The sequence below is a fragment of the Geospiza fortis genome, unplaced genomic scaffold, assembly GCF_000277835.1.
Source record: "Geospiza fortis unplaced genomic scaffold, GeoFor_1.0 scaffold130, whole genome shotgun sequence".
NCBI lineage: Eukaryota > Metazoa > Chordata > Aves > Passeriformes > Thraupidae > Geospiza > Geospiza fortis.
The window spans coordinates 4,632,376-4,653,710 of NW_005054300.1; the positions used below are offsets into that span (position 1 = coordinate 4,632,376).

Here is a 21,335-nt window from a genome sequence, read left to right on the forward strand (position 1 = left end):
CAATTACTTCAACATTTCCTACCAGTGCTTGAGGTGGCAAAACCTCAGTGAAGGAAAGCAAACTCCATGCCAGCCAGTGACACAGACAGAATAGTCCACACTACAGAGAAAAATCTGTGGCCAGGAAAGGAGAACACTACAGACATCATTTTCCACCACTGGCCTTTAAGTCCCACGGGGTTTCACTTGAAGATCTTGCAGCTGTCCCCTGTGAGTGTGACTGGACACAGTCTATCCAAAGCAAACGTGCTTTTGGGACACCACAGACATTCTGCATCCATGGCTTCCACCCACACAATGACCCAGAAGATAGGAGGACAGAAACACATTCTGAGAGAGACTCCCTCCTGCAGAAGAGCTGCTCCCTGGGCACACATACAGTACATACTGATCAAAGAACTATCTTTGGGACCAGAGAATTTTTGAATCTTAATGCACTTAAAACCCATTCAGCCAGTCTAAACTCAAACTTGATGTAAACTATGCTACTCACTGCATGATCCCCATTCTCAAGTTGAAAGATCATTTTCATATAATCTTAACATACAAAGTCTCTTTGAGCAAATCAACAAAAATATCCTTAACAAGCTTTTCAAATTCCTTTTTAAAGACTTTTCTACATATAATTTTATTTCTTAAAAAAAATAAAACTAAAAACTTCCCTTAAATTTAACCCTGCCTCTGCCACCTAATCACTAGAAATATAATATCTCCTTGTCCAAATGACACAGCCTGTCCCATGCCTCTGAATCCAGTCTTTCCTATACCTAACACTTTAGAATGCAGAATTGCCCCGATTCTTATTCCCACTTAAAAACCTTCTGATGTTGTCTTTCTTGCAATTTTAAAAAGAGGAACAAAAGAAAATACAGGTTCTGACAACTTGATAATTTCCCTACCATTTCTGCACCATGGCATTAGTGCAGGTCCCTATGGCAACACCAAGTGCAGGCTTAGGGCGAAGTACTCAGAGCCTTGCAAGGTTTTCCTCTGTGCCAACTTGCCAACTTGAAAGCCACAGCAGGCTGCAGTAACTGCTGCCAGGAGCCAAAACTCTACCTGCACACAGGGCTTGATACTGAAATTCCCACTGGAGAACAAGGAACTGTGAAGTCTGGATGAATTTGTCCTCTTTCTCACCTGTACACACAAAATATGGCTGTGTGTGACAAGGACAGCCTCACTGCTGCTTGGGATAAAGGCTTCCATCTGGAACAACTTTACACTAGTGTGACTTGCATCTGCCTTTTCTTTCCACCAGGGATCTTATAGTACATTACTAATAAAAAACAAAGCATATAGAGCAACATGGCAAAGCATTATAAGGAAAAAAAAGGGAGAGGTGAGCCAACAGGAGACAACAAAAAGGTATGATTTCTAAAAATGTGAGGGAAACAATGTGATTTCTGGATCACATTCAGTTCAGGGAGAGAGAAGATAATGAAGAGGAAAGGGCGCAGAAAGAACAGACGACAAACACAAGGCAGATCCACGTTAGAGCTTCTCTACCCAGGCTTTCCCACACTCCTCACCTTTCTATACAGAGGATAAAGAGCACAAGCCACAAGACAGACATCAGTACAAGTGTATTATGAATTTGTGTTTAAACAACAGGATTATTTTCATAAGCACCCCACAAAAGGTCTGAGTTTCATCAAAACTGGTACCACGTTGCCACAGTGACCAGGCTTACACTATCAGTTCCTAACAAAGGAGATTCTTGCCACTATTATTTTCCCTTGTTTATTTTTTATAATTTTTTTATTTAACTGGGGGAAAAGCTATGAAAGTATGCTTGGTGTTTTTACTGGAAACAACCTGTGCAAATTATATATTTATTTGTAGAATGGAAAAGGAAAAATAAAAGTGAAAAAAGAAGATCTGGCAAACAAAAGAACCAAGCGAAGAAAGATAATCAAAGTTGCCAAGCTTAAAGGAGAGCCATCAGGTACTTCCATCAAAGAAAGATTAAATTTCTCCCCCTTCTTTGGTGTTTTGCAGCAGGAAAGTAACAGGGCATGAAAAAAATCCCCTGCAAGGCAACAACCTGTAGTTTGTTCAGAATGTGCGTGAAGATAATTTAGGGACCAATGATGAAATACATTTTCTAAAGTTAAAGAAAGAGGATGAAATGCAGGAAGCAGATGGTGAAAGTATATAAAATGCATGATATGTATTAATGTTTAAGAGATGCTTCACTTAAATATGCATATCATAATCTTGTTTGCTTTTAGTTCTGGGGAAAGATTGAAAAAAAAAAGGAAAAAACTTCAAAAAAAACTTCAAAAGGAAGACATATGCTCACTGTGGCCCAAAATACTTTAGGATTCTGCTTTCCTACAGATTTTCTTGATGGGTTTCCATTTTTCCCAACCATTCCATGCATGCAGTGTCTGCTAAGCTCAGTTCTTGATGTTTCCCAATTTACAATCTCTCAACCACATCTCGGAGCTCCTTTTGGCCCAGTTTGTTCCCTTGCTGGTCTCTGCTCTCCAAAGGAATTTCTGTGCCAGTCAGCTTGGTGACACAGCAAGGAAAGCACAAGAGGAACCAGAAAGTCCTCCCACAATCTTCTTGTGCATTCCATTGCAAATCCATCCACTCAGCAGATCACTGTGCTGGTCCCTGGCATTAACCTCCCTGAGAGAAAGCTCAAAGCTTTCCAGGAATTGAAATGGCCAGACTGTATACAAACCATAGTATTTACCCATATGAGAATATAAAATACTTTCATTAAATAAGTTTTCCTTTTATGGCAGTTTAGCAGCATACATTCTCCTCTGTCAAATGCATTTTCTTCAGAATTTTTTGTGCCTCAGCTTGGGGGAAAATACATTCTTCTAAAAAATCTCCCCTCCTAATTTTCCACCAGCGTCCATATGAGAAAAAAGAACAAGCACACATTACCAAGCACATTTTCTTAAATATGTTTTTAGTTCTTCCCATTTTGATGACTGACCAGTTCCCATAAACAAAAGTTCAGGATACCTACCTGTGAGGCACAGTTCTGTGCTGGACTTCTCCCTAATGAGCAAAGGGGTCAGACAAATACAGACTGCAGCTGACTTTTTATGGCATCAGGGCAGTCACAAGAATGGTGAAAATAGAAGCATGCAGATTTACCTGGAGAACCTGCTGCTAACAACTCTGTTCTGCTGACAACAAAGGTACGAGACAGGGACAAGGGAACTAGAAGAGGGAGAGAAAAAGGATGAGATCACGGCCGGAAAGGCGGCAGCTATCCACACTCGACAGGGGAAGGAGCCAGCTGACAAACTGACCAACTAAAACCACAAGTGCAAATCAACTGTGGAAAAGAAAAGGGTTAAAACAAAAGCAAAACCAAAAAACGTAATCAAATTTAGAAATAAACCAAAAAACAAGACCAAGGAATTGGAGTGAAGTGAATAATTTTCACTTGCTGTTTTAAATGAGTATCCAGCACCAAATAGTCCATCAAGGTATACTCATGTTCTGAAATAGTTCAAAAGGAGCAGTGGTGCCCACTCCAGCCTGGAAGGCAAGAATTAAAACAAGCCAGAAAACATTCAGGGGTGCTCTTCCTTATGGGAGTCAAATAACAAAAATAAAACCAAAAGATACTTCATAGTTCTTCAAGTTTCCAGTAAAATATAATGTAAGGCTGTGATTCTCCAAGTTCATCCCCGTTGGGATGGGTATTGTATTGCTCACCATTACTGCAAATCCTTCCCCAACTGCAGTTAAAGAAAAAAGCTTCACTCTTTTCTTAGCTTTTTTGTTTGTTTATTTTCTGTGGTTTTGTTTGTGGGGTTATTTTGGTTTTTTGTTGTTTGGTTTTAGTGTTTTACTCCACTGTTAGTGGCTTCATCTTCCAGGTGAGGAGAGCAAGCATGTGTAATTTACTTAGGACCTACAGAAGAGAAGGAGTTTTCTTTCATTCCACAATAACTTATACTTTCCCTGAGCTTTCCTGTCTACACAGAGCAACAGGAACTTATTTTTATAAGCTGATCTCAACAGAAATCTCAGGATGCCATGAGACATCATATAACAAATTCCCTGAACCTGGAAGCAAAGCCAACAAAATGAGGGATTTGCTACAGGTAAAAAAAAAAAAAAGAACAAAGCCAACCAGTTGAAGGTAATTTCAAGACTGGCCAAGATTACTTTACAATAGTGCATATTCCTAAGTGCCACATGGTGAAATTAAAGATGGATTTCAGGGCATTTAAAGAGGAGACCATTTCACCTGATAGGACTTGGGGCAACTGGAATGGTTGGGGGGAGGATTAAGAACATAACAAAAAACAACCCAAAACCCAAGAACACATGAAAAGATTCAAACTGAACAACACTGGCAAAACAGAGATGCCACAGGTGATTTCCAAGTGTAAGCCTGGTAGAAGTGACCATGTCTGACACCCAGGCTCCATGCCTGGCTCTATTGCCAAAGCTAAGGGTATGATGCAGTTGTACATGTCTCACAATTCTTCATGAACATGGCTGCTATTACTGAGATAAAATCCAACCAGTGCTCTCCATGCTTTAAAATCTCTCAAATCTCAAAAAGTATAAGCTACTGACTAAATTAAAGTGCACATAATTAAGGAATTAGCCTTGTCTGTAAAAGTGAGCTCATAGAGGTCCAGAGAACTGCTGCTGATTGTAGAGTCTAACAAGGTTACACTCATAACTCACAAAAGCATTTCCATTCCACCACAATTTGACAGTGTACATACACACAGGTACACACATGTAAAGGAGCACTCCTGAGTGTACAATTAAAACAAGCTGCCTCTCAAGTGGAATGTAAACCCTGCTGTGACAGGACACAATTTCAGCACGAGAAACATCTCTCCCTGGAGCTGAACGAGTGGCTCTGTGTCAGCAGAAGGCCAACACCAGCTCCAGTGCCCCAGCTCACCCAGCAGGGCTGTACATTTCCAGCTGAGGGCAAGACCTACGTGGTGACACTGCTGGCAATAAAACACATCACCAAATGCTGAAATGTAGCTGAAATAAATGGTGAGAATATGAGAATTCCCCAGCCTGTGCCAGTGGGGTGGTGGCTCATGAGGCTACCACTTGTGTGCTTGTAGGTGGCTCACACTCACCCTCAGACACCACCTCTTCCCCCTCACTGATTTCTCAGGTACATTTCCACACAAGCTGACAGGAGCAATTGCTTTTCTGGCACTGCTCCATCCTTTCTCTCCAGACAGCTTTAGGCAAGAGACTGGTGAAGAGAACCATCCCCAAGCTAACCGGGTGGTTGCTCCTCACACCACTAGATGTCCCTCTGCCACTAATTATTTATTCCTGTTAATTCACTCCCTGTTACCCTGCCGCGAGCAAAACGACAAAGCTTTCCACCGGTACCAGCACATCCCTTGCTAAATTCAACACTCACATCCTCTGGGAGCTGGCAAACCACTGCCAGCTGCGGGGTCCTGGACTCAGTGCCAGTGTCACCACTGGCCAGTCCTCCCAGGGACACTGAGGCAGGCTGTGCTGGCAAGGACATGCCAATCCCATCAGTCCCTCAGACACAGCAGGGCAGGACTGTGCAGGAGCTCAGACTGTTCCAGAAGCAGAAGAGAAGAGCACATACCTGGTGATGCTGTGAGGGCCATCACCCCATAGTAGGAAAAAGCACCAGCTTCAAACTTCATCCCCTCTTTCCCAGCCTCCACTTCCACTTTCCCCTGTTAAGGAAAAGGAGAGAGAGCTGCAATTAAAGAGACCCCAGATCTCAAGCACAAGATCAGACCTGAGCCCTGAAAGGTAGTTTAGCCTGACACCCCTAAGCAGTGTCATGGTCCCTGCAGTTTGTAACAGTGGACAGACCCTGAAGGGCAACAGGCATTTGTGCCCTGAGCTACCCTGGTCTTTGATGCCTTGTGGCCAGTAGAAGTCTCAGAGGAGCAGGATCAGGATCACCTCCCAGCTTTGGCAGGTACTATGGCTCTGCTCCACGTTGCCAGGCTGTTTTCCTTTACTGCAAAGTGAAAAAATACTCCCCCAGTAGCACAACAAGCTTAAATGGAGCACAATCATCTGGGATCTTGAAGCACCTAGACATTCTGGGGCACAGCTCACATCCACACAGAATTCCCTCTAAGGCAAACACAGGAAGGGAGATGGGAGATAATGTGTGAGAAGGCTGGCTGCCTACACTGATGAGATTCCCACAGAAATAAAGCCCTTCTTGCTGAAGGAGCAGCCTTGGGGCTACTTTGGTCTTGATTTCTAGCAGTTTTACAGATTCCAGCACCCTTAAGATCCTGCTCTTTTGTAGAGTGTTGCCTACAAAAGACCCTCAGTGTTTTCCAAGCTGTATAAAACTACACTACCATGCAAGTACACCTGTTTCTGATGTGGGCTCAACCAAATGTATAACATTATGTCCTACACAGGACTGCAGAACAGAACCCACCACATCAAACAGCTGTAAAACATCCCAGTCACTCTGGTATACAAGTAGCCAAAAATAATTGTCTTTTCAGTGGGGCCTGTTTTTCATGTTCACCCATCCTTACTGCACTGAGACTCGCAGCACACCACTGCAGACAGAAGAGATCTCATCCAGCTTTCAGGCTGAGCTACACAAAATTTGGAATTTCAGGAAAACAACATAATTACCTACAATGCCTTTCCTCTGGCTAGGATGGGAGGGGGAGACAGACTGTGCATCCCAGGTGTACTAAGACTGAACATCATCCGAACACAATTGGGTGAAAATTATGCCAAAAAGTAGAATTAATTTCTAAGTGTTTATTTCATTAAGGCCCTCTTAAAATAAATAATCATGCCTTTAAATTTACAATGCTGGACAAGGGCAGAGAAAGGTGATAACGATCTCAACCTGCATGAGCCTCAATACCAAGTCAGTTTATCTAACTGTACCAGATGAGAGAAAACACAAAATCTGCCTAGCAGGAATAGAGTGCCCTCAGAAATCCACTTTCCTGCTACCACAAGCAACAGCTTCATATAAATCCCTTTTAAAACCAGTTTCACTCTATGAAACAAAAGTAGCTTATTTCTTCATTATAAGCCTTCCAAAAGGTACAATTTTGTCACCCAGGCAAAGACTGAGTACACACAAGAAGAATATACATTTAATTGTTTACTGGCATGCATTTACTGTGAAGGCCTTCTTGGTCCCTCAGTGTGAGAGAATAAGTCCAACTCCATTTAAATAACAAAAGCAGAGTATTTATCCCCTCTTGATCCTGGCAGAACCAACCTCGTTGCCATTTTTGTAGTATGTATTTACTGCAACACTCACTTTTCCAAATGCATTATAGACCTGGCATGTTGTGTTTGCTAAATATTTATTGATTGCAAAATAGCACAGGAAGAACTGATTGTTCTTTTGTATTCCCATGTCCTCCATTTACATCTTTGCAGCATTACATCAGGGGGATTATCTTCCCTTTGGAATATTTCAGATTGTAGCAATTCAGCATGTAAGAAAGAGCAGTTAAAGAGCTACCAGTGGCTCCTCAAACTCTTGAAGAAGAATTTTTTTAATATCAGAATTATGGTGCATCCACAATATAATATCCTAGTGCTCTCATAGCTGTTTATCACAGAGTGTTTAAACTTCTGCACTCCCCTTTTCTATTTTAAAGGCCATGTTAGGATTTCAAACCCCATGCTAACATTTCAGCTACAATGCCTGTGCTTTTAGAACCAAAACTGATTTTCAGTTGTGCAGGACAGAGAAGAGCCTTTCCAGCAAAATCTCTCTGAAAGGACTATTACTGTTTAAATTGTGCTAGATAGAAACTAAATTTCTGTGTAAAGCTTTACCTAAAACATTCAACCATTCCTGACTAGTAACAAAACCTGGGAGATACCAGCACTGGAAGCAATCCTGCACAGAACACACAGAAAACATTCCTCCCACACCACCCAGGGCTCCAATCTTAAATCTACACAAGTGCAGGGATCTCAGGGCAGGATAAAGGTGTGGATGGCAGGGTTCCCAGGGTCTGCTGGGCTGTAGCAGGAGGTGACATCAGTTCAGATGGCACAAGGCCCCCACTGACACTTGTGCTTCTCACTACACCTCAGGTACAGACCTCAAAACTGCACAGAAAAATGTCATTTCTCTAAACCATCAACCCCCCCATGCCTCCTTTTGCAAAAGGGAAAGGTACAGCAGATAAAGCATGCTGGCAAAATTCCTATGACGTGGCATTTTCTGCACCCCTATTTTCCAAGCAATGGCAGTGGGGATCCCTTTGCACCGTCTATCCTTGGGATAGTGAAAACTTTAGTAACTTTTGGCAGATGACAAAGTGGGAAGTGCTTTCTATCCTTCATAACTGCTTTAACTGAGGGTGAAAGCAGCTGAGTGAGCTCTTCAAGGCTGGCAAGGTCATAAAGGAGGCAGGAGCAGTTCCCAGGAGCCATGGTTCCCCTACCATGTTTGAAAGAAGACAAATTTCAACACCTGGAAGATGTATAGAGGGGGATACATGAGGAGATAAAAGGTTTTGCACATATCTACACAACCACATGTCTGACCTGTAAAATGAGAACAAAGTAGTCGACGGGCTTGTTTCGCTGGTAGAGGTAGTGTTCTGGGGCTTTCTTGTTCTTCTCATCGTATTTCAGCTCCTGGATCACATTGGGATGTTTTAGCAGCCTGAGAAGGATCTTCTCTGACATCTGGGATGGACCAAATGCTTCTACTTCTATAACACAAGATACAACTTGGCATTACACCTCATATGCCTGGCAAGAAGTTAGTAATAGTCGTTAATAAGCATTTGCCTATAAAAGACACACAGATGCAGAGAGGTCCATTATGGAACTGCAGGTTTCCTGTCTTTTGAGACTGTTAGATTTGTAAAGGGAGGGGAAAAAACACAGTAACACCCCAACTTCCATTACTGAAGCATTTTTCAAAACAACCAAAAATCATGTCTTCATCTGAAAGGGAAAAGAAAAAGATGGTCTTCCCCTCTTGAGAGTTCTGAGTCACGGAGTTGTATAAATGGAAAAGCTTTAAAGTTGGGGCACAGAGAACCTCTGTATTTGTTTTTTTCCTTCCCTAAAAGCTATTGAAGTCACTTACATTTTTATTGAAGTCACTGCACTTTATTAAAATGAAATTAATTAATTAATTAATTACTGCTTGGGGCCTATAATGTTGCTCTAGAGAGATGCTCTACACAAATAAGACACAACTGGAGCTGCCATGGTTCAAATGGGAAAAGTTACTCAAAGTGAGAAAGTGCAGATCAGTTCAAGCCATGTGGGATTAATGTCTGACACACAGAACACAATCCCTATCCACTTGATCTTCAGTGTTTCCAGCGGGAGCTGTTTGAAGCAGAAAAGCTCATCCTTGTGTGGGAGAGGTAAGCCAGGGACGACTAGAATTACACATGCAAATTGATCAACTTTCCCAACACCTCATTTCAGAACAGGACCATTGACAACCCATCATCTGCAAAAGATACTATTCTCAATTTAGAACAGAGAAACCAGAACGGTAGCTTTCATCTTTTTTAGCAGTAGCTTCACTGACAGACCTGTATTTAAGCTACACACAATCCTTCCATCCACAAAACAAGTAGAGAAGCAGCACTGTAAGACTATGTCTGTTGAGCAGGTGCTTATGGAACTCCACCGAGTCTTGTACACTACATGAACCACGCCTTGCTTGCTGTTAAATCCACATCTTCCTGTTGAACTGCTTCCTTTCACCAAGGACACGCTCATGTGCACATGAGCCGTAGGAGTCCGAGCCGTCTACGGAATTACTGCCCCTTAGCTGAGATGTGATAACCGATCGTGTACATGTTTCTTTCAAGTCACAGGCAAAATAAAGCATGAAGACAGACTAGGAGCATCTAGGCAGGCAGTTACTGCATCTTAGAGGAGGGGAAGTACTAACTTCCAAGTGGAGCTGGCAAACTTCAGACAAAGCAACTTTATAATTTTCCACCCATGAACGTATGTTGAACATGGCAGCAAAGATGACCGTCTGAAAGGCCTGCGTGTGGCACGTCTTTATATGTCAAAGAGAGACAGCACAAGCAATAGGAAGGCATTTTTCCACAAGCTCTCCTGTTTAAAGGCCTCATCTCTGAGGTGAAAGGACCAAGTTTACGACGAAAGGCAATACCAGCCGCAAGAAACCATTCAAAGCCCTGGTCTCTCTGCCAGACTGCCCACCCAAGGGCTAAAACATCAAGGTGTTCTGGGATGGAGGCAACTGTCCTCTGAAACCTCTGAAGTCATCAACGGAGGTCACACAAGCCAGACAGAAATCCATTTTAAAGAGTACAGTTCAACCACCTGTGCAGTCTGCATTAAATGTGTCAGGAGAGTTTTTCACTTGGAGTCATAAAGTCTCATGGAACAGGTTTAGACCTTCCTGCAACAAGTCCAGCATCTCTTTCTGGAGAAGGCACCAGAGTGCAATTACAGCCAGCTGGCCAGTGGTATCGAGTCCTCTTTGCTTTGTTCCCTGAGCTCTTCCTAATGGGGTGTACTTGCTAGTCGTTAATCTGACGGACTCTAGACATGCAGTGCGGCACTTGGCATTCATCCTTACCTTTCAGACCAATTTAAAGTTACTGGTCCACCCCTGGTATATGTCTCAGAGGGTTCATGCCGACACTGAACACAGGAGAGGAGAGAATTTAAAAAGAAAAACACAACAGTGGCATTATTTGTCACCCCACAATCCAGCCTCCCTTCCCGCCTGTCCTGTCCCACCCACCTCACCGGCCTTTGCTGACAAACTGCCTCAGGCTCTGGCACGATCGCAGAAGGAGATAACCTGCACTTGCCTGTGGCCAGGAACCGGTGCATTGCCAGGAGGAGCTGCGGTGATATTTTAACCTTCATCTCGCTGTCTGTCTGCTTGAAGGCAGAGAAGTCCTGCTTCCTGTCCCGATGAGCTACTTTCTTTTTCGTCTTGTTATCAGCTGGGGAAGGGAGGGTGGGAGAAGAAAGGAAGGAAGCGATTTCTGTTAGAACGGGGTCCAACACGAACCGCGCCGGCCGTGGTCAGCCAGAGTTGCCACGTGGAGCACGAGGCGCAGGCAGAGCCCTCTGCAAAGCCCAGCTCACCATCACACAGCCCAAGGCACAGACCATCAGAAGCTGTGCAACCATGGGGCCCTGTCCTGCACAGCCAGGCACCCCAGCCTCTGTCACATCTCTGTCACCCTGGTCAGGGGAATGTCTCTGCTTGCAAATACCTGACTGCAGAGCAGCTCTGCATGTTACACTTCTGGTGGGGAGAAGTCCAGCTCAGTACTACTGAACATCAAAAGGTGTTGTTTGATAAGCATAGCTGGGATAGCTGTTTTTTACATATACATTCCTTAGAAAGTTCCCAGGCATATGGAGAACAATGATGACCCATGTCCTTTTTCTTCTTTGAAAGCAGAAGCCTCTTACCCTAGTAATACTTTACACAAGACTTGGACTACATCAGGGACTGCAGTTTCTCTTCCAAAAGCAGGAATAGAAACCACTGAAGGGAGTGGCTACAGACTAAAAACAATCCCTGCCTTAGGAATATAGTTTGAGACAGACCTTATCTGTACTTGCAGTTAAAGGAAAGATGCATACCAAAGCAATGGAAAATTAATAGAGAAAAAAGTTGCCTAGAAGCTCTCACTAGGTCCTACCTCTTGTAAGAGATAAGAAAAATAGAAACTGTTTTTTTTCTGAAAGGCCCAGAGAATGTTATTTTTAAAGCACTGTATCTGAGGTGTTTTCTCACAAGGAGCTCCATCATTGCTCTCTTCAGGGAGGCAAAAATCACAAGTACAAGTGTTTGCCCTGGGACAGGGAAACATCTCTGTGCTTTTCCTTTGAAAGAGCTGTAACACTGCAGGCTTTATACTGCACTACTGGTACCTGAAAACAAGACCAAAATCACACGTTGGGAAGATGCCTTAAATCTTTCTGTCCATAATGGTCATCAAGGTAAGAGACCCAGGCTCTAACTCAAATGATGGGCAATTGCAACTCCCCTTATTTTTTTTCCTTGGCAGCTTATCCAAAAACCTTCCCTCAAGAAAAGCGTTATATGGTAATAGCAGAGCCACATGGCTTAAGCATTATTGGCACTAGCATTATCTTGGCTTATTTTTGCAAGGGATGGTCTTAATTGTTCTTTGCTATCCAAACAACTTTTGAGCTTCTTTTAAGACAGAAGAATCAAGGACTGGATTGTGACCAATGTAATTGAATCTGAACCAGGTATTTCCTGTCTGTCCTTTCTCTGGTAAGTGAGATGGAGATGCGGGCACTGAAGTTATCTTGGTGTGCTGAAGTGATCTCTGCTCACCGAGTGCTGAGCTGCTGTTTGGTTCTGCAACATGAACAATGAGATGCACAAGGGATACTCTCACTACAACTTCTGGTGAGAAATCAACAAATACTGCAAACGTCTTCAGTAGGTTCTGGAAATATTTAGACTTCACCTTCATAGGCAACAAGCCTGACCATGAACTCTGGGCTGAGGTAGAGAACTCCAGAGGATGAGTGGTCAAAATGAAATTTAGCTTGTGGTATCTCTTGTAATAATCCTAAACATTGATGCCTGATGCATAACATGAACAAGCAGTCTGTGCAGCCTAACACAGAACATACAGCTTTCTCCCTTGGGCCTCTGAGAAAGTTGAGAAATGCTCTCCCACCATGGCTAGAGCCATGGCAGCACAGGACAGATTCCTGTAGTGTGCCAACCATGAAAAAATGCTACAACTTTCCAGTACTAAGAGCCAAACACACTGGCAGCTCTTCATCACGACATGGGCTGAAATGTGCCATGACAGAAACATCATCTCTCCACCCTTTCAGCATCCCCAGTACAAAGTTTCATTCTCAGAAGTACTCAGTCTACCCAGATCTTGAGGGGTCAGACATATTTAATAACTTTTCCTGCTCCCAGCATCTCTGCAAGCCACAGCACAACAGAACCACATGAAGACATACCACACATTTACTTGGACCCCTGCAGAAATTCAGCTGTGGAGTTCAGCAGTGAGAGCAGCTTTCAGCAGAAACTGTAACATACTACTGCTTGCACCTTAACACAGTTCAAATGTTTTTTCATGGAAACAACAGAAAGGCACAGCTCCAACACCAAGGTCAGCCATTTTATCAAATTTCAAGTTTCCATCAAAGCAAAACAAAACAATTTTAAAACTTCAGAACAAAGTGTAACAATGCTGCCAGAATTTTTCAAACGCTCTTTTTTAAAGTAAACACCTAGTACAGAGCAAATCAGTCCAAGGGTTTCAAGCTGACTTCTTGTGAGCTGAGCAAGCCAGACTGCCATAATAATGAACAGAATCAGAGGTGGGGTTACTGACAGTGACATTGTGATATCAACACCAAAAATAACCTCCCTTAACATATAATGGACAATAAAGTACTTTCAGTAAACTCATGTTCTCATACATGTTCTCATCACCAAACCAACTGGATGTTGGCTGCCCAAGTCCAAATCCTCACAGCTTCTTGGGATTTCTGCTCTCTCCCTTACTGCTATAGTATCCTTCAGTCTAACAGTGGAATGATCTCCAGTGCTTCATAAAGAAATTAGAAGTTCTTCATGGTACTTAGCAGGAGTCACCCTCTAAAATTTCCTGCATCCTCCAGGAAGCCTAGGAAGTTTTCTTCCTGTTCAGAATGAGGAATTTTTGATAGTAAAAAATTATCCCAGGAATGAGAGTTTCAAGTGAACTCAATGTTTATCAGCTCTGTTTTGTTAATATAGGAAGCCTCCAGGTAGGACAATTAAAATTAAATTCTCATTTCCTTGCCCTCTAACATCCTATTAATGGGCAAAGCTTTTTTTGTCCTGCAGAACAACACAGCATGATCTATGTGTTTTCTTTTAACAAACAAGGCAGAGGGGGAAATTGAAAGCATAAGCAGTGTATTCCCTCAAACGTGCACGTAAATATCTCAAAGGTAGATAAAGATAGGATCTTTTTGGAGTATAAAATGAAGTTTGAATTCAGCCTGCAAAAGCATTACGTTGCAACTGATTAGCCCAACAATTCACTTGTGAAGGTATGGAAAGAAATCAATATAACTGGATTTCTGTGATTTACACAGTAATTAGACTGTTCAGCACACAGTGAAACACAACTGTGATTTACATGATCATTTGGGTACATAAATACTGATAAAATATCCACTAGGTACAGAAAGCATTTCAGGCAAAAACAAGTCTATCCCACCGTATAAAATGCTCATTGGGCATTTGGCTTGGAGGGAGGATAGAAGATGCTTGGGTTGGCCTGAACAAATGCTGTAGAAACATTCCTTCCATGAGGAAAGAGAAAAAAAAGCAAAGGACAGCTGAACAGTGTTAAAGATACTTAAAATTATTATTTCTACTATAATAGAATCTGGAGACATCCTTGTGCTGCACGAAAACACATAGTGAAAAACAGCATCTGCCAACAAGTGATCAAAGCCCAGATAAAACAGATGAAGAATGACTGAAAGAAAGTCCTGTATGCACAGGTCAGATTGTGCAGATGGGGGGAGAAGCAGACACTTTAGCTAACTGGCCAAGTTTTAATCTGGGAAAGAAAAGGGTCCAGATCTCTTAAGTTCCAGGTAATGGCTGACCTGCAGCATCATCTCCCTCAACAGACATTAGCACAAAGAAGGAAGGAGCTGTGCTGAGTGATGAAAAGAGAAGGCTGGTTTAGGACAGGCTGGTTTTCAGCCCTGAGGAAGACTTTCCATTCTCAAGATCTCTCAATGAGTGACAGATATTCTAAAGAGACTCCATTCCTCTTCCTTGAGGCATGGTATTTGCCTGCCTCTTGCTGAACTATGGTGGTACATGGACTACAGGCCCTTGAGGCAGACTGACAATGGGGGAAAATGTGGGAGATCATTGTTGCAGATGTAAACCTTCCTGGTAAAAGGATCAAATAAAGAAACTTTAGTTTCTGTCCTGCTTTAGTTTTTATATCCTGCTTCTGAATTAACACAGCCTAAAGGAGTGAGGCTCCCATGCTGCAAAACCAAAAATTACTTTGACCATCTGAGAGATCTGCAGATCAATCATTTTGTTAAGGAAACTTCCTCAACAATTTGACTACTGAGATTTTAAAATTAACAACACAACATCTCTCAAAACACAGCTATAAATACAATTGCTACTGGATGGAGTCTTTCTTCTCATCTATAAACAAATCGCAAATATTTCTACTCACTGTATAGATCTGTTTCATCCAGAATTTCAGACTTGATGATCTCTTCAATCACATCTTCTAAAGTGACAATTCCCAGGACTTCATAAAAAGGGTCCCCTTCTCCTTCATTGTTTACTCTTTGCACTATAGCCAGGTGAGACTTGCCTGCAATGAGACAGATCAGCAATTTAGACATTTTAGAAACTTCTGAATGATCAGAAATTATAACAGAACTAGAGACATACAGGTATAAATAAAAAGACAGAAAGGTTGGTGTCAGGCTTTATTAAAAAAGCGGCAAAGTTTAACAGATGCTTAAAATCATAATCTGATTTCTGCCTGAGATACACATTCCTGCATCACATAAATCAACATTATGCCCTAAAGGAGAGCTAAAGAGATTAGTGTTCTTCTCCTAATGTCTTTCCCAGGAAAACTGTCACCCTGGCATTGAATTAATCATATTATCTTGTTGTTCTGCTTCTTGTCTCATGCATTGGCAGAGGAAGGCCAGGCTGGAGCCTTCCTCTGCAGTGAGATCCCATGGATGTTTTCCTCAAGCCTGGAAAAAATAGCAGCAATGACCAAACCACAGAAGCACAGGAACAGGATAGAGCTAGGGAGAAGTCAGCCCCATCCATCAGCTCCTCTTTTTCCCCTCTCTTCCTCAAAAATAATTTATTTATATATTCCCCATATGGGGTGATGATATGTTATTTAGGATTTAATTAATTAAAATATTCAAAGCAACTGTCTGATCAACAAAGAGAACATCAAAGAAGAGATTTAACAGTAGTCCTAAAGATTCCCGAGCTGGACATCATTCACAGTGAATTCTTAAAGCCCCTTCTGCCATAGCAATGATGATGGTAAGAATGTCATCATCATGACCCTTCAAACTGGCCTTGATAGCTCTGGTTGCCAGTTTCTCCAGCTGCCATTGAAAACCAGTCCTTTGTAAAGCTGCATAAATAATAGCATTCATTCAAAGGGTCCGCCAAATGTAAGTGGCATTCTGGAGTACAAGTACACAGGCATCAATGTGCCTTCTGAACTATCAGGAGGTAAGAAACAGTGTCTCACACTCTTCTTGGCTGGTCTCAAAAATTATCCTTACCCCCAATTGTGGAAGACAACCAAAATAGTTCAACTTTGCTTAGACCCCTTTATAGGCAATATTGTCTGCCTGTTTTAAGATTCAGATTATTAGACTAACAAGCATTCAAACTATTCCAGCCCAGACTTACTCATGCTTAAAGAATGAAAATATCCCGAACAAATTAGACAAGGGAGGAAAACTTATCAACTACTGATATAAACATTGCATCAGGTCAAGTCAATTCACTTTGGTAAGTTTTTCACATCTGCTTTCCCAGGGACCCAACATAAGCAGTTAAAAACAAATTCTTGGTGAATGCTCTGTCTGTCGAAAGTTAAATTCTTTTGCTATTCCCAGCTTGTGATCATTTAAAAGGAATTTTCCAAAGCAGGGTCTAATATTAGACTCAAAATGAAGTTTCCATTCCACTTAGGCGATATTCTCACCAAAGTAACTACTGCATAATCTGATTGTCTTGGAGCTACTCGTTTAGATGCAGATGGACATACTTTAAATACCAACTACACAGCACTACTGAGTCTTATCTTGAGGAGACCTTATTCTACAGCAAATTAATAGAAAGATGATTTGTGATTTTTAAAGTATCAACATTCATATTGTACTGTAAGTCTTTCACCGTGCCAGGTTTTATGGGTTTTATTTCTCTGCATTCCTGGCAAGACTTCCAGCTCTTTCTCCTGGTCAATGAACAGCATTAAAGTGACTTCATAAAAACATGAAAGATTTGAGCACTATTATTACTGCAATTTGCCTGTAATATATTACTTCAATTATATTCTTTCAACATAACGATGTTAAATAAGAACTGCAGCATCAAAAGAAAAAAAATTGCACAGACAAAACAAATGCTCTAATTTATTTCCTAGTGCCTGCTCATGCTATATTAGTATATTTGCTTTCAAGTCAAAAGACAGGCTCCTTCAAGAGCCATTTCTATCACAGACCATAGCAGCTCATCAGCACACGCTCATTCAGATGTTAATTCCTCAGGATATCTGTTCTCACATATTAGTAAGTGGTAAGATCTGTTCAAGTGGGTTAAATTAAAAAAACCAAACCAAGTAAATCAGCCAAACAAGAACACCGAAAGACAATGCTATCAACTCATGTTCAGCTTTGATCAAAATCATCAGCCTTTTCCTCCACTCCTGCATTGCCTATGATAATGCTGAACTAGATGATGAAATTTGAAATTTTGAAAAGAACAGTCTTTCTAACAATGGAGTCCTGAACATATCTACAAGTAACGTCAGAGATTTATGTAAATGGGATGAGAGAAGGACCTGAGGGGTTGGAATACAATAGGAAGTTGTGCACAAGTTTCACCCACAAAACAAGTTGCATGCCCTTCCTACCAGAGTGGATCCCACCAAGAATTCAGCATCACTAAAACATGTTATGTTCTCCCCACTTGAGCAGCTGCAGGACTCTGATCATAGCAACAACACCTAATGTGAGATGAGTGACCAAAACCTGTACCAGCTGCTGCTCTCTTAAGCAAAGTGAGCTGGTAAGACAGGAGTTATGGAGAGGTATCAGGCACTTTGCATTTTCTGTGATAAAAAGAAGGCTAGAAACACCTTTTTTCTGGCCCAGCCATAATCTCCAATTTTAATGGTTTTTTACTAATCACCCAAAGTATCAAGACCATTGAAACTTGTTATCATCATTGGATTTTGGTGGGTAGCATTGATATTCAGTTCTACCCTTATTATTAAATAACCTACATGTTACAGAGAATTTATCTGCTGAGAAGAGATAGATTATCCACACACACGGTGACACTAACCTTTCTTCCCTCCTGATTGTCAAGTTTTCCTGTTCCAGGCTTTCATCAACCCAACACTTAGCTGGGGTCAGATGAATTTAAGCCAATCTAATAAGCTGCCCCTAAAAGGCTGCCTTTTTCTCCCAAGTTTTCTCCTTCCTTTGTATTGGCTCCAATGCTCATGAAATTATTTGATGAGACAGACCACATCCGAAAATTACATCTCTTATGTCTTTGCAAGATAATTTTGACCCAGATCCAATAATTTGCAAGAAATCACCAGACAGCGGAACACACATCAGAGGTGGTGACGGAGACGTTATGAAGATGCATTCCCAGACTGGCTGCCCTCTCACCACAGAAGACTGCAAATACCCTGCACGTATGGAAGTAATCAAGACATAAAAGGCTAAAGGAAAAGCTAGGAGCGCAAAGACCTCTTTATACATAGTAAAAGAGCACAACACAGCATGTGCTCAACTGTAAAAGTGGCCTGTGAGTAAAATAATGACTCCTCTGAGTGTTTGAAACAGAAATTGGCTACAGCTTTATTCAAAGACTTTATCAGGCCACTGAAAATTGTCATATTATTTTATTCAATTGAAAAAGAGCAGTTTCTGCTTGTATTTTCCATTGATAAAGACTTACAGCACATACCCAGTAAGGAGCTGAATAAAGTAAACATCCAGCAGGTACGAAAATCTGGACTGCATATAATATTCCTAGGGCTTTGAGAGCAGAATATAAATTACACAGAGAGAACAGGTGTATGGAAAGTTCTGTACTTCACTGATTTTGTGGCCACAGTCTCTAACCACACTTCATAGATGACATTAATGCTTCTTTAATCCCTTGCTTTAAGTGTTGATACAATGAGATTTAACAAGTGGGCAGCTCTGCAAAACTGCCAGTTCTGACAATAAAGGCAGAAATGATGTGTGACCCACAGCTCCTCTGTGGGCACAGGCAGGCAGTGTTTGCTTTCTGCCTCGGTTTCCCCCTGTATAGTGACAGTCAGTGACACCACCAAAGACCTGCATGGGGCTGATACCTGTACAAGACCTGAGGCACCAGTTGTGATCTCTCTGTTACCTTCACAGGAAACTAAAGCACCAAGTGGTTTTGGCAAACATAAATCCAGTCTCTTCCCATTGCTTAAAACCCTGCTGCTCAGCTTAGATTTTGCTCTGTAGAACTTCTGATTAATTTATTAAGCTAATTAGGAAACATGAAGATGCTTAGTTAAATCCGCATGAGTAAGTGAACCTAGAATGAGCTCCTGGGAGACCATGTGATTTAGTGACCACACAGAACAGAACTGGAAGAAAGAAATGCCTGAAATACTCATTCTCTTACTGTACCATGACGATTTCTTGAGAAATACATAGTGGTGGAAAATTCTCCCTTTGATCCTGAGGCATTTATATCTAGAGCAAGGACCTTGAGAATACTGTCATGTCGTTCAAACCAGAGATGAAAACATCTCTTCAAGATCTGCTCTGGTCACTCACAGGATCTTGACTCCATGGAAAGTTTTGCCATTTGGATGGAGCTGTACCCACCCCACTCTCACATGTAACTTCCTCATAGACACACATGCAAAAGAAACAGAATGACAGACATATTGTAGAGTTCAATAAATGCAAATGCAAGTCATAAACCTGGTACAAAACAACCCCATGTGCTGGCACTGGGTGCACACACTGCAGGAGTCAGCAGCGTGTCCCTGCAGCAATGGAAAGGAACTCTGCTCACATCAGCACACATGCAGCTGGCAGGTCAAGGGAACAGATTATTCCTCTCTATTTGACACCTGTGAAACCACAGCTGCAGCTCTGGCATTCAGTCTGGGGTTCCCCAGAACAACAAAGACATCAAGAAACTGAAACAGTTTTGGTGGATGGATCCTAAGAAGGGCTGGGCTGGAGCCCATGATGCACAAGGAAAAGCAGAGGGCACTGCATTGGTGGAGTCTCACAGAGAAAAGGCTGAAAGAAAGGACTTCAAAGTCTTTCTGTACCTCATAGTAGAGAACACAAAACTAGAGTCCTTTGAGCTAGATACTGATGGGACAAGAGACAATAAACACAAATTTCAAACATAGAGACTCTCTTTAAATAATGAAAACTTGTTCCTCACAAGGGTGGTCAAACACTGGAACAGGGGCCCAGAGGGGCAGTGAAATCTCCAACTTTGGAGGGATTTAAAACTCAGTGACCTGAGCCAGCTTCAAAGGTGGCCCACTCCAAAGAGGGGGTTGGACCAGATGACCTCCAGAAGCCCCTTCCTAAATTATCCAGTGATTTACAGAGACTTTGAAGGAAGGTCTGACTGAAATCCCAAGCCAAACTTCATTGCTGAATTCTCATTGCCGAATTTCTAAAAAAACTGCAAAACTTTCAGTACATAAGGATATATAAAGACAGCAAGTTTTACTGATCTGGAATGCCACAATCTGGCCTTGTGTGTGACCAAATGTAATAACAAAATGCTACTACCAGCCACACTATGCTTCAGAAATACTGCTGCCATAGCTTTAGAGCAAACACAGGTTCCCAGGAATGAATGATCCAACAGCAAAGGTGCAATTTAGGGGCTCTGAGCAGTGAGCTACAACCTGCAGTGATGTGTATAAGCTTACACTATGAGAAAGCAACTTGAAACGCCTCTATTTCTGCCAAAGGAGGTTTAGGAACTCAGTAACTGGAAAGATTTGTAGGTGTTCTTTCCCCCCTGCAACCAGCAGATCTTACTAAAGGCCCCTGGTTTCCTTAAAAAAATTAAAAAGAAAAATCAAAGCTGTGGTAGACATTTATAAAACAGAAGATTCTTGTTGAGTCAGTTTGTGGTAAAACAAGAATCAGGCTAGTCCATTTTTGTTAAAACCAGTAATCTGAGTCTGTTTGCTGTGGGTTAGTGCCCTGGAACATTAAGCCATAGCCTGTTTAATATGCCTTCAATGACATAGAGAAAAATCCCATTTGGTGTTTAGCTGCCCTTGAATTTGCTAACTTACAATCTCTGCTTCTGGAAAATCCCCCTGTTTAAACTTATGGGACTGTTTTTGTTTTGACTGATTTGTACAAAGGTAAACACTGGTCTGTCACTGAGATTCACGGGTTCAACAACACATTATTCTAAACAATCAATTTTAAAACACGTTGTATAATTTATCCAGTAAAATTAACTCCCCCTGAAGTAGCCCTGGCTTGCAAGCAATTATATCAAAGTAAAAAGTGTTTTCCTAAATTTCTTT

The 21,335-nt window shown here is 41.8% G+C and overlaps 1 protein-coding gene across 1 annotated transcript in view; it reads right to left on the reverse strand.

Moving 5' to 3' along the window:
- CNNM2 (cyclin and CBS domain divalent metal cation transport mediator 2) overlaps window positions 1–21,335 on the reverse strand; it is a 111,510-nt gene that overhangs the window by 6,646 nt on the left and 83,529 nt on the right. The window contains exons 2-6 of the mRNA XM_005416402.2: window positions 15,213–15,356; window positions 10,800–10,937; window positions 8,521–8,690; window positions 5,594–5,687; window positions 3,124–3,189 (exon numbers count right to left, since the gene is read on the reverse strand). Of these exons, the coding sequence (XP_005416459.1) occupies window positions 3,124–3,189; window positions 5,594–5,687; window positions 8,521–8,690; window positions 10,800–10,937; window positions 15,213–15,356 (612 nt within the window). The remainder of the gene's footprint in view (window positions 1–3,123; window positions 3,190–5,593; window positions 5,688–8,520; window positions 8,691–10,799; window positions 10,938–15,212; window positions 15,357–21,335) is intronic.